At 49.9% G+C, this 13385-nt stretch overlaps 1 protein-coding gene across 1 annotated transcript in view; it reads right to left on the bottom strand.

Annotated features, from left to right (window-relative positions):
- Positions 1-8898, bottom strand: part of TRAM2 (translocation associated membrane protein 2) — an 81374-nt gene extending 72476 nt beyond the window's left edge. Inside the window, exon 1 of the mRNA XM_047102429.1 lies at positions 8701-8898. Within this exon, the coding sequence (XP_046958385.1) occupies positions 8701-8820 (120 nt within the window). The 5' untranslated portion in view covers positions 8821-8898. The remainder of the gene's footprint in view (positions 1-8700) is intronic.
- Positions 8899-13385: the final 4487 nt, after the last annotated feature.

Raw genomic sequence — 13385 nt, 5'->3', positions numbered from 1 at the left:
TCGGCCTTAGAGAGGCCACAGGGCCTTTGGCTTGAAAGTCACAAACAAAGCCTAGCCTCTCCCCTGACTCCAGACAGTTCCTTTCTAATATAAGGATTTTCTCCTTTTCCAAAGCTGGTTCCACTAAGCTGGACTCTGCATCAAACCCAAATTTAGGCTAGAACCTGATTTCGACGCAAAGAAGAAATGAAACTAAGATGAGAAGTTGAGACCACTTAACCCGATGGAGGCACAACTTTATTCTGACTAACCCCAAAATCTATATGGCTGGGGGAGAAGAGGGGGAAGGAAGGTGCCCCCTTTCCTCCCCTCCCAATTTCTGACTGACAACTTAAGTTGTCTACACATCCCCAGCCCTGCTGTACATCACCACGTTAAACGGGCATGACTGAGCCACAGAACAAGAGACAGCCCGGGAAGCAATGGGGCCCAGAGAGCTGAGCAGCTTGCATGGGCCATGCAGCTATTTAGTGGCAGGACCCAAGGGAGAATCCAGGCCTGAGGACAGCTCAAGCCTCGAGGACTCTGGAAGAGGAACATGTGTTCACACTTCATGCCAAACCAGAGAGCAAACTGCAATTAAAAAAAAAAAAAAGGAAAAGAAAGCAGCTATCAACCATCCCTTTCCACCTTCCAGGCCAACAGTCACAAAATCCATACAAACAAGTGTGTCCTTGCCCAACGAGGTCAAAAGTTGATCCAGTACAAAGTCATGCTACACACTAAACACACTCTCAACTCCAGAAGTGTTGGGTCTAAAAAGTGCAATTCTGCTCCAAGTTCCAAGGAATTCTCAGCAGGAAACCAGGCATTGTGAAGCAGGCCTGGTGATTTCCTGCAGGGCTCCAGGCATTGCTGGAGGGGAGTCCTGCTTACCCTGGAATTGCTCCTTCAGGTCAGGAACCCCCAGCCTGCTTTTAACATTCAGGAAAGGAGCCCATAATACATCCCTGGTACCTTTAAACCTAAAGCCACATTCTCACAGACTCGCAACACTATCTTTTGGCAGATCCCACCCTATACCAGGCACAAACACACTTGTTGACAAACCAGTGTGATCCTGGGCATTCCTCAAAGCAAGCAGCTGGGGGAGAGGTAGGCTGTAAAAATCACCTCTCTATCCTTTGTCTTGAACTAGGACACACCCTTCTGTCTCCCCAAAAGCCACAGAAGTCTTCAGAATACTGGTGGGTCACTACAAAGTCTCTTTTAAAAACTCTCTGCAGAGATTCTCTACATCTTTATGATAAAAATGAAGCAACAAACTGATAATAATACTCGGCCCTGGGGCACCCGGCTGGCTCAGTCATTGGAGCACACAACTCCTGATCTCCAGGTCATGAGTTTAAGCCCCATGTTGGGCATAGAACCTACTTAAAAAAAAAAAAAATGAATAAATAAAGTAAAAAAGGAAATGCTCTGCTCTTATAAAATTCAGGAGCTTTATTAAGAAATCTTCTCCCTACTGCAAAGACAGGGCAACAGGCTCAGAGTCGTAAGTCCTTTTCACCCCAGGTGTGATCATCACCTCCACTAACCCAAAAGGTACATTTCATATCATGTTGGAGTTTTATGGTAAAAATCTTAAATCATATGGAAGAGCTCTCCTAATCTCAATCAATAAAGATCTCCTGGTGTTAGAAATCACATCTGTGGCACGTGCACATGGACATGTGCATACACGCGCATGCGCGCGCGCACACACACACACACACACACACACACACACAAAACCTTTGGTCAGTTCACTTATTCACAAAGCTGTAAAGTTTAAGAGCACCAGCTGTGCCTCACAAAGTATCTAGAAATGACCACCACTCTTGTCCCCTAACTACTGACAACTCCACACTCAGGGTGTTGAGTCTACATTTAAGAAACCACCCCCTTCCACCAACAGCAGTGGCTTAAGGTTGAGGCCCAACAGTCTGCCTATAAGCTGCACCTGCCATTTACATCAAGTTCAAGGCCTGACTCCCCTCCACAAATAGCTTACCAGCTTTAAGCTACCACACAGTGACCTCTCTGAGGACAAGGACCCCACCTTATTCATCTGCGTTCCCAGAACTCAACACAGGAACACAGCAGGAACTCAATAAACAGTTGCCAAACTAATGAACATAGCACACTTAAGAAAGATGTATCAATTGCAAGGCTTCTACACATACCGTGGCACTCAAAGGCAGCATCGAGAATTCCAGGGGGCAAATAAACACATAGAAAATTCCCTAGACTTGAGTCAGAAGATGTATACTCAAGCCCCACATTTGCCAAAACTTCCCTCTACTATCCTGGGCAAATCTCCCAACCTCTGGGAGTCTATTATCCTCTTCTATAGACATAGTAGATGACTTCTAGGTTTCCCTCTAATCCTTAATCTTGGGAAATGCGAAGAAAAGATATGCCCTTGAGCTATGGCCACAATATTAACTTGACCATAAGGGCAATGAAAATACAACAGCCAGGGGAAACTATTCTTCCACAGATGCTGGCTAATAACAGGCAGGAACTTTCACAGTAGGTAAAGCCCCTGCCCATTCACCTATGTTCCCATGTGATACACACATTTGGGTCATCCTCTGTCGTCTCTTTCAGGGAGATGCAAATCTCAATGACTGTTCCAGGCAGAAAAGCCTCCAAGTGGAACAATGACCTGCAGACATTACTTCCAGGTAATAAACAGATTCCACTCAGACAAAGAAAAATAAAGCAGCCTGTGGCTACATTCCATAGACTCCTCGTTCATGGAAGCATTAGGGCTGAGCTCTAAATGTGAGCCAGACGTTGCTGAATTCTTATTTTGGCTCCAACTCTGACTAGGAGGGAATGGTCCTTGGCCAAGTCTCTCCTCTGGAAGCCAGGCTCTGGATGGGTATGACAACCCCCATAAACCATCCAGATTACAGGGTGAGGCTAGTAAAGCATTTTGCAGATGTCAAGTGTTGCCAACCCATCCAGACAAATGAGGGAAGCCGTCAAGAGGCAACGTGGCTCAGGCGGAGAGCCACAGAGCAGCACTTCACCTAACCCTAAGCTCCCACAAACTCACCAGTGGGCTCCAGGGGCCTCAGAGCACCCTCCCCCACCCGCCTCCAATCTGGCTCCACTTCCTCTGTTGAAAAGCAAAGAAAGCTGTGTGAACCTGCACTGGCCAGAAGAGCTGCCTGCAAAGCTCTTTAAACCACACAGTGAACTTGCACCGTCAACCAGCTGTGACTAGGTTGAGTTGGGTTCTCCTCTACCGTGGGCCATTTGAGACAGCGGAGGTAAATCAAGGCAAAGCAACAGACTGTGTAAAAGATAAAGGTCTGCTTGTGAAATAAGAAGGGCTGTGTCAGGAGCCATGTTAGTAGTTTTACTGTTTTCTTTTCCTCTTTTTTTTCCCCCTTTCTTTAACCATTAGGTACCAATGGATACCAGATACACAGCGCTGGATGAAAAGGTTAAGAGATAGTATCAGTGCAATTTCCCACCAAAGCCTGCTAATAGTGCTCTCGCTGATTAGAAAGCACTTCTGGAGTTTGGGAACTCTAATCCGGTCTTATCAACCCTCTGGCTTCGTCATTTATCAGGGTGGGAATTGGAGGTACATCAGCTATGCCACAGAGTGATTTCTGGGGCCCCTGCCCACGACAAAGCAGATCAAAAGGGAGCTCATGCCTGCCAGAGTGAAGTTTTCACCATAGCAACACGTGTGCTCTACAAACAGTCAGGACTGAGGCGCTCTGTTGTGACTGGTCTGGACAGTGCCCCCGAGAAACGAGCAACTGAGGGCTCAGAAAACGGAGTGAGCAAGAGAAAAGGGGCACCTATTTAGCTCACGGGGCAGTCTCCTCATAGTTTTTACTCCTCCACCGGCTGACAGTGGCCGCACAGAGACCCCACAGCCCGTGTTCTAACGAGACAGATGTCAGAGAGAAAACAGACGTTCTCCAAAGAACGCCGTACCACAGGCTCCCTGGGGAAAACGAGGGACCCAGGGTAGAGCAATCATCCCCTTTGGTGAGCAAATGGCCAGCACTGGAAAACTTGGGGGCAAGGTCTCATCGCAAAACATGTCAGATCTAAAATGAAATGCAGCCCCCATGCCCAACAAGCCAGTCTGATGGTGGAAGATGTACTCACAGACCCAACAATGAAGCCAAGAGCAGCAGTGATGGGCGTGTTTGTTGAGACCATCGACTAAGTGCCCATGTGCCAGGCAGAGTGCCGGGCATTTTTACAGGTATCAGTCTTCATCCTGAGATAAGGGTTAAAAACTCACTGATCAACACCCCCTTTCCGGAGAGCACATTTTTGCCAAGGGAAGAAACAGGGATAGCTGATTCACCATTAAGTCCCATAGGATACAGTTACACTTGAGGCTTGACCAGGAGAGAAACTAGCTCCAAATTTCGGCTCTGTTGCTCAGATCACTGAGCAATGTGTGTGGAAATCCAACCACAGAATGAGAGCACCCAAGAGAATAAGTGACCCTTCTCAGTTTCCCTTGACTAATTTCTCTAGAACACCACTAAACGACTAAGTCAGAGGCCAGTGAGGATGATGTATAAAGTCAAAAGCTACAAAAGCTGGCAAAGAGACATCTTCAAAAGCACCCTGAAGGTAGTCCAAGAAACAACATCTGTCCACAGACGCATGCCTGTGCCATTTACATACCTCTTCACAGAAATACGACAGAAGCAAAACTATTTCACAAGGCTAATAATCAGACAGGACCAGCAGCCTCACGCAGGTCATAATGCCTACAGGTGCGTCTGGGAGGGTGTGAGCTGGAGCCATGGAACCTGTGTGTTAACAGGACTGCCATTGTACGTGCTGCAGGCACATCATTCTGACAAGTCAATCACGGTGTCCGGAACAGGGAAGAAGGCAGCTCTTCCACATCTACCTCCAAAAGAAGCAAAACCAGCCGCTACCAGAAAAGTTCTCTGGGTCCTAAACCCTCAAGTCATCACAGACCAAACAGGAACCGAACCTACAAATGACAGGCCTAGAGTTCTAGAAACATTTCCATGCTACAGAGCCCGCAGGGCCTGCGAATGAGCTTTAAAACCAACAAAAAAGTTTCTGTTTCAAAATGACATTTTAGAGGTAATGTATAATTGCTTCCTCTCTGTTCGATGCTCCCCCCCACCCTCCACTTTTTCTCATTCTCCATTCACTAATGAGAGACTTTTCCTCTTCCCCTGCCTGTTTCAGTTTGAAACGTGGCACTGAACGGGACACTGGAAAGCAAAGGGAAAGGGGAGGGGCAGGCAGCTTTCAAATCTGACGCACACACACACACCCCCGGCTGGCCGCCCACACCCTGAAGGGGAGTCAGATTGGACTCCACCAAAGACAGGACTGCAGGACCAAACCGTGGGGTAGAAAACTCCCACTTGCACCAACTCCCCCAAAAGCCAGAGTTAAGAAAGAGAGAGCTGGAAGGGAAGGAGGGGGAAAATAAAGCTCCACATTCCTGACATTTTTTAGCCAAGTGCTGTGGCTGCACAGAACAGCTCTATTCCAAACAGCATTGCAGAATGGAAAGGAAACCTGGGTTCAGGGCAAAGAACCCACCCCTGCCTTGGAAATGGGAGAAGGAATTTTAGGACGGCCCAAAACTAAACCAAAAGGAGGAGGGAGGGACACCTCTTCATGTGTGTTCCCAAAGGAAGGGATCCCCCGAGGGAGGAAATTTGGAGTCATCATCTCCCAGGAGACAGAACTCAAGTCCTAGGATCCCTGAGGGGGAAATGAAAGCCCCTCTAAATGCTGGCGAGCTGAGGGTGAGTTGGGGAAGGGGCAAGGTGAGATGGAGACCTGTTGGGATGCGAGGGGCTGTGGCTGCCTGGGGTGGGGGCAGTGGGGTCCAGCTCATTGGCAGAAGCTGGGCAGGGGACCCCAGAGGGAGGAGCGGCCAGGAGAGTCACTCTTTGTGGGAAGAATCATAACTGCGTTTTCCTGACTCAGCTTCTGAATGAAGGAATCCTAGCCCTGCCCCAAGTCAGAAACCCAAGAGCCTGACATCCTCTCTCCCTGTGTCCCCCTTTCCCTTCCCCCTCCTTCTGTCCTCACTTCTACGAAAAAGCGTGTTAAGTGCTGGACTGCCCCGCTCATATGTACCCTACATATACACCAGTCCTCCAGGGGAGAACCCAGAACCCTAAGTAATATCTAGTAAGTCCTATGCTGGGTTATGTGGTGCCACCCCTTGGCTTTACTCCAAATGTGAAGATGCCCACAGGTGTTCCTCTGAGGTTCTTTGGGAGTAACTGAGCTCTTTCTGCTCTCATTCAGTAGGGAGAGCAGAGCTCCAAAAATCTGACTGTCTCTCCTATCTCTGTGGAGTCAGTTGTTAGGTATAGACAACAAGAACCTTTGTGCCTAACACAGCAGAACACATGTCCTTCACAAGGGAAGTTTGGGCATGACCCTCTCACATACCAGCATACATCACCAATATCACAAGGTACCTCCGATGCCCTATAAGCCCAACCGCTGTAGGTCTAAGCTTCTGTAGGGAGAGGGTGGTGGCAAGAGGGAGTCTGCAGGCATTTCACAGCCAGGGCCTTCTCCATGCTCCCCAGTCCAGTCCCAAGAGGGGAAATCAGGGAAGGCATTTTTGTTGTTATTTCTTCTACCCTGGACCTTTCTCTTCTGTCAGGTAGTGGGATTAAGGGCTCCTCGCACTTTTCAACTCCCACAAAACTCCAGGTTTAATGCGTAGGACTTTCCAGAAGACTAAAGGCAGGAGAGGGAAGGAGATACCAAACTCAAACCCTAAGCAGCTCTTTCAAGCAAAGATAAAACCCACAGAGCCACAAACCTTAGCAAATGCCTGAAACACAGCAAAGAGGGCCATAAGGCTATGCAAGAGGCTCTGCTGGCTGTATAGCATGTGGCTCTGAGGTCTCCAGCTGTCACATGTGTCTTTCCAACCACACCCTCCAAGACTGGTGACACTGCACACTCGGAGGCCTCTTAGAATGGAGGACAGCAAATAGATACTGAGGGTATTGGCTGGACAAAACAAAATTCTCTCTTATTTCATTAAGCTAGTAGTATGATCAATAACAACAGGCCTTCAGGAACAAGCGATTTGTCACATTTGTAGAATCTCTTCTGGCTTTTATCGTTTATATGATCTCAGTTAAACGTTACAATAACTAACCTTGTGAGGAAGACAGGTTTTACTAACCTCTTTAATGATGAGGAAACTGAGGCTGCAGTCAATTTTTCAGTCTGACTAGTGACAGAGCAGAGACTGGGACCCAGGGATGACCCTGGCTTGACAAAGTCAGGGTCAATATACCATGAGAGCTGGGGGGTAGGGGGTAGGGGGTAGGAGAGGAAGAAGGGAGGGAGGGAAGGAGGGAGGAGCTGAAATGGAGAAGCACTACCAAAAGCTGGAGTACAGACCCCAATCCTGATCCCAGGTTTATCTTCTACAGACCCTGAAGCCCAGCCAAGGACACATTCACACATCCAACCCTGACTCACCACCACAAGAATGTCCCCAGCCTGAGGGCAGCTTCACCGGCCAAGGAGAACCCTTGCCATCCTTAGAGAGGAGACAGAGGGACACAGAGGGAGAAATCAGCCACACTAGGAACCCTTCATCTCCGAAGCAGTTCATAAATGATTACAGCTTCCTATCCCATCCCTGAGAACGCAGATAAGCAATCCTACCCAGCAGGAAGGACCCGGTGAGAGTGAGGGGAGTGTCACTCACACATAATCTCACTCCTGAGACAAGATACACCACAGCAAGCCCTAGACTCACTTTCCTCCAGTTCCTCCCACTTTGAATATAACATTTGTCTCCCTCTCCGGAGCACAGTCAGTCGTTCCCTGGACCCCCTCGGATTCTGACCCCCAGGAGGCTCACTAACACACTAACACTCTCTGCTTGGTGAGGCCTGCACCAGTGCACTGCTGTCCCTGGTAGGACCCCATCCTCGTCCCCCACCCCCACAGCTCTGAGAGAAGCACCTTTCCCCTAAAGCAGAGAGTATTTCCATCTCTCTCCCTGCCCCTGTAACGGGTGAGAAGCTCTGGGTCCACTACAGATGGCTCTAAAGGAACAGTCCACAGGGTCATAAAGGGTATATGGAACCTGGCCTTTTAGGCAAGGGCAAAAGAAGGCGGGGGGGGGGGGGAAGGATGGCAGAAGGGCACTGCTGGGATGGGGCCAGGGCCACACGTGAACACCCTGAGCACGTTTCAGAGGTGAAGATGCAAAAGACCCGGAAAATCAGATGGGAGGGTGGAAAAGAGTCAGGGTCCCTCCCACTGGAAAAGCCCAGAGAAGCTGGCAGCCACCGCTCGGGAGGGGGAGAGTTGTGCAATGACTGCGGGTCTGGGAGTCTCCGGGCTTGGCTCCCGGACACCAGAAAGGAAACCCCACTGGTCGGGCCAGGGTGGCAGCGCTGCGGTTGGTTCGAAGCCAGGCTTAGGATCCAGGGCTGCAGAGAGCGCTGCAAGATAGGGTGGGTGCTCCAGGGGGCGGCAGAGCAGGGCACGGCTGCCACGGCGCATTGCTGAGGGTGGCGTCCGGGCTGACCCGGAGGCCAAGGGGCGTAGAGTGCACAAAGCCGGGGCGCAGAGAGCATACATGGCAGCCAGGTTCCCCAGCTCAGACGAGTACCCGCGGAACCTGCAGGGCTACGCCGGCCGACGCACGAGAGGGGGCACCCCCTCCCCAGTCTCGCTCACCTCGAACATAAGCCCGATGAGGACGCAGAGCACCAGGCAGAAGCCGATGTCCGCATGGTTGTGGATGACGAACTCCTGGCTGAAGAGCGGGTAACTTTTCGTCCTCCTGCGGAAAGCCATGGCAGCGGGCGCGCAGCGGCCGGCGGGGCCCGCACCCTGCGCTCTCGAGCCGCCGCGCAAACTTCTCCAGCCCCGGCCCGGTCCGCCCGCCGGCCCGCTGCCCGCTCGCCCTCCCGCCCGCCGGCCTAGCGCCGAACAACTTCTGGGGCCCGCCCCCTTCCTCCGCCCGCCCCCGCCCCCGCCCCCGCCCCCTCCGCCCGGAACCGCCCCCGGCCGCAGCCCCCTCCCCACCCGCGGCCCGCACTCGGCGCTCAGGGCTCGCTGCGGCCCCGCCCCCCGCGCGCTTAACCCTCTCGCCGCCGGGACGCGCGGGGCGGGGTGGGGCCGGCCCGGCGCGCGGGGCTACCAGCGCGGCCAGGTCCCCCTGGCCCCGCGCCCTCGTCCCGGCCCGCCGCTGCGGCGCCCCAGTGCATGCTCTCTGCTGCGGCCCGGCCGCCTCCCGCGCCCAGAGAGCAGGCCGCGGGGGGCGCTGACGCCCGGCCTTGCCGGGACAGGAAGTGGGCCCGGGTTTCCCACTTCTCGGCGCCCGCTCCTTCCTCCGCGGGAGGGGAAGGGCCAGGGAGGCCGCGGCCGGGCCGAGGGGTGGGCCAGGCTGCCGGATACTCCCGGGGTTGCAGGGCTGAGAGCGGCTCAGGTCCGGTGGAGGGAGGGGAACTGCAGGCCGGCCTTCTTGCTGGCCGCAGCGCCTGCACGGATGATCAATGAATGGACGGTCAACCAAGTATTTATTGAGAGCTCGCAGTGGCTTAAGCACGTTTCAGATCGCTGGGAATATGCAGCAAACAAAAAAAGACCTGGCCCTGGGGAGCTTGGATTCCAATGAGGGGAGTGGATGGATGGGTGCAGTTTTGCTAACTTCTCTGAGAGAGGTTTGTGCTATTATGAATTAGTTTTACACGTCTTACCCAAAGTCTACCTTCAATATTAATTGACCTGAAGAATAAACACTGAAGAAGAAAGAAAGAAGGCACCTTTTCATGGAAAATTTTTATTTAATATTAAAAAGTACTCCTGGAAAGGACAAAAGGTATTTTTAATAAGTTAATTTATATAGGCAAATATTGGATTTATTCCTGCCAGTGATGAAGGAGTCAACTAATCACTTTCTAGATGTGCAAAAATATAAAATGAGCAAAGAACTATTTAATTCCCATTCTCTTTTTCATGAGGTCCACAGTTATTTCACTAAGTAAATAGGGTTTCTTAAATATGGCACAATGTATGAAATGTGATTGAGACTAGGCTTGTCTTGACTTCCTAGATAAATTTTACATCTGTAATTTCTTCACTCAGTATTTAGCGCACAGTCTTTGGTCTTTAGTTTCTTTATCTGACTTCAGGAAATGGGAAAGTAATGGCTATATAGGACTAAACTTCATTTAACTTCAAGGCTGACCTTTTTATTTTTTAATGTTAATTTTTGTGAGAAAGAGAACGAGCAGGGAGTGGGGGAGAGGGAGAGAGATTCCCAAGCAGGCTCCATGCTGTCGGTGCCAAGCACACCGTGGGGCTGGAACTCAGGACCTGGAGATCGTCACCCAAGCTGAAATCAAGAGCCAGTTCCTTCACTGACGGAGCCGCCCATGTGCTCCAAGGCTGACCTTTCTTAAAGTTAGACCTGACACATATAAGGAATAAAAAGCTTAAGAACTCCAGAGCATCACACCTGTGAAAGGGTGTTCAAATTTTCAAACTGCTGCCACATCTATTAGGTCAACCTCCATCCAGTTGGTTTCTTTCTAGGTCAAAACTGAAATACCAGCATTTCACACGGTTCAACCTAATTCTTTCCTCCTGGTTCCCTATGACCATTTGTAGAGGATATCGTGGTGGGAATTTCTTGCAAAAGGTGGGATATTGCTAACCTCTTAACATTGTGTTCAGGCTGAAAGTCCTGGGTATAGGTATTATAACCTCTACGTTTATAAATGAGAAACCTGAAGTAAAGGGGATGGCTTAGTGCTCATACTGATGAGCCCTGAGTCCTTTCAAATGTAATCAAAGTGTTCTTTAAAAAAAAAAAAAATATTTTAGAGAGAGAGAGAGCATGAGTGGGGGAGAAAGCAGAGAGAGAGAGAATCTGAGGCAGGCTCCACGCTGAGTGTAGAGCGCAATGCAGGACTCAAACTCATGACCCTCGGATCAAGACCTGAGCTGATTTCAAGAGTCAGACGCTTAACTGACTGAGCCATCCAGGAACCCTGACAAAGGGTTCTTCTACACATGTTTTAGCATTTTATTACCTTGCAACCCCCCGGGGGAAGTACTAGATGCCTGTGTCAGCCATCCCAAAGTCCTAGTTTCAAAACCATCTTCAACCCCAAATGGACCGCTTCTCAGCCCCTCCCATCCAGTCACTCATAGACCCTATGAATCTCAGAACCTCAGGATCTCTCCCAACAGCCCCCACTTCCACCATTCTTCACCTGGCCCACACTAGTTATCTTGGATACCCTGCCTCCAGTATCTCCCCCTTTAATACATCATTCCATTAGAAACATCTACTGAGCACGTACTGAGTGGCAAACACTGCTTGTTACCAGAGACAGAAAGATAAGATAATCCATGTGTGGTGGTTTTCAAATATGTCCTCAAGGGGCTCCTGGGTGGCTCAGTGTTAAGTGTTCCACTTCGACTCAGGTCGTGATCTCGTGGTTGGTGAGTTTGAGGACCGCATCAGGCTCTGTGCTGACACCTCAGAACCTGGAGCCTACTTCGGATTCTGTGTCTCTCTCAATCCATACCCTCTCTTGAGTGTGGGCTGGACTTAGCAGCTCACTTCTAACAAACGGCTATGGCATAAGTGATGGTGTAAGGCTCCCAAGAGTAGGTCATAAAACACATTTTGCCTTTCCCCTTTCTGTCTCGTCTTAGGTCACTAGTTCTGGGGGAAGCTGGCTGCCATGTTGTAAAGATACAAAAGCAGCTTTATGGAGAGGTCCACATGGCAAGGAACCGAGGCCTCCTACCAACAGCCAGCACTAGTTTGCCTGGCTTGCCACCTTGGAAGCAGATCCTTTAGTCCCAGTGAAGCCTTCAGATGATGACCACAGCCCCCGCTGACCTCTTGACTGGGTTTGGTGACTGCTTTAATATAAGATGTACAGGAGTTAAAGGAGTCAAAACTCTAGGCTGGGATGACATAGTGATAGGGGGACCATTAAAAACTCTATGTGGAACAACAGAGAAGGAAGGAGTGGGCATAAGAGAGCTGAAGATGGCCTCACCTTTGGACAAGCTGGGCTTGAGGAGTCACGAGACATCCCAATCGCCACTTTGACAGCTCAGATGGAAGCTGTTAGACTGGAGTTAGGGAGGGAAAATCAGAATTAAAGGTGTTTGTGGTTCATCTGCAATGGGACTGTTGAAACCATGGGGTTAAGTAAGCGGTCCAAGGAGAGTGTGCTGAGTGAGGAAAAGCCTGAGGTCGGCAGAATCCTAGGGAACCCCAAACACTGAGGGAGGAGGAGGAGGAAAAGGAAAGTGTAGGGATGGAGGAAGCCACAGCCTAGGCATTTCACAAGGAGAGGCTAGGGGAGGCAGGATGAGAATAAAAGGAAGTCCCTTGATGCAGCCATTCTGGCTTTTGAGAACCCATTTTTTAACATTGGAGAGGGCTTACCGGTGGATAGAAGATGAGAAAAGGAGGTGAGAAAGTAGTCTATTCTTTTGAGAAATTTGGTGAGAAAAAGGGAAATGGATGGTGTCTTGGCGGATATAGAGAATTGAAGGATGGATCTTTAAATTATATATATTTTTTGAGATTAGAGCAAGAGAAGAAACAGGAGAGAGAGAAGGAAATACTGAAAATACTCAAACTATTAATACTACAGATCATTGATGAGACAAAGGAGGAGACTTAGAAAACAGCCCCAACCACAGGAGGAAGAGGGAGAACTCCTCTAGTGGTTGTCTTTGCTGGAGCAAAGATGAAGAATGGGTGAATATATAGTTACATCTGGAGGTGGAGGAAATAATAACCTCTTGTGTTTCTATTGCACTTGACAGTAGCCTTGTGAGGGAGGCAAGACAGTTATTACCAACCCGTTATAGCTGTTTTGAGACACATAAATGACCAAGGGCCACATAACTAGTGGGTGGCTAACCAGGACTCAGAGCAGCTGGTCAGCACAGAGTTCCCTTTGCTGGACCCTCCCGTAGCATTTCAGGCTTCATAAAGCGTGGCACTGATCAGGTGGAAACCACCTGCCTCTCTCCACCTGTCCTGTTATGGCTGCTAATAATTCTGCCACACCAACTCTTAACTAAACTGGAATAGCCCCTCTTTCCAGAACAGACCATGTGGTTCCCAATCTCTGTGTCTTTGTTCCCCTCACAAGACCTTTGTTCCATGTCCCTTTGCCAAAGAAGTAACCATCCTTCAAGATAAAGAGCATGTATCTCTTCCTTCACAAAGCTGTCTTCGGGGTACTAGGCTGGAGGCATGCATACTGTACCTTGTGCATACCTCTCAGGTAGCAGCGCATTCTTCTGGAGTCAGTGTATTTTTCTGTGAGTTTTGCCCCCTTTTGGATTGTGTCACCGTTGAGGGCAGGAAACTAATC

Source organism: Lynx rufus, unplaced genomic scaffold (assembly GCF_022079265.1).
Source record: "Lynx rufus isolate CCGP_SWC_20201006 ecotype Redwood Valley unplaced genomic scaffold, mLynRuf1.p SCAF_6, whole genome shotgun sequence".
Lineage (NCBI taxonomy): Eukaryota > Metazoa > Chordata > Mammalia > Carnivora > Felidae > Lynx > Lynx rufus.
The sequence above is the reverse complement of the archived record's forward strand: the minus strand, read 5'-3'. Positions and strand labels throughout refer to the sequence as shown.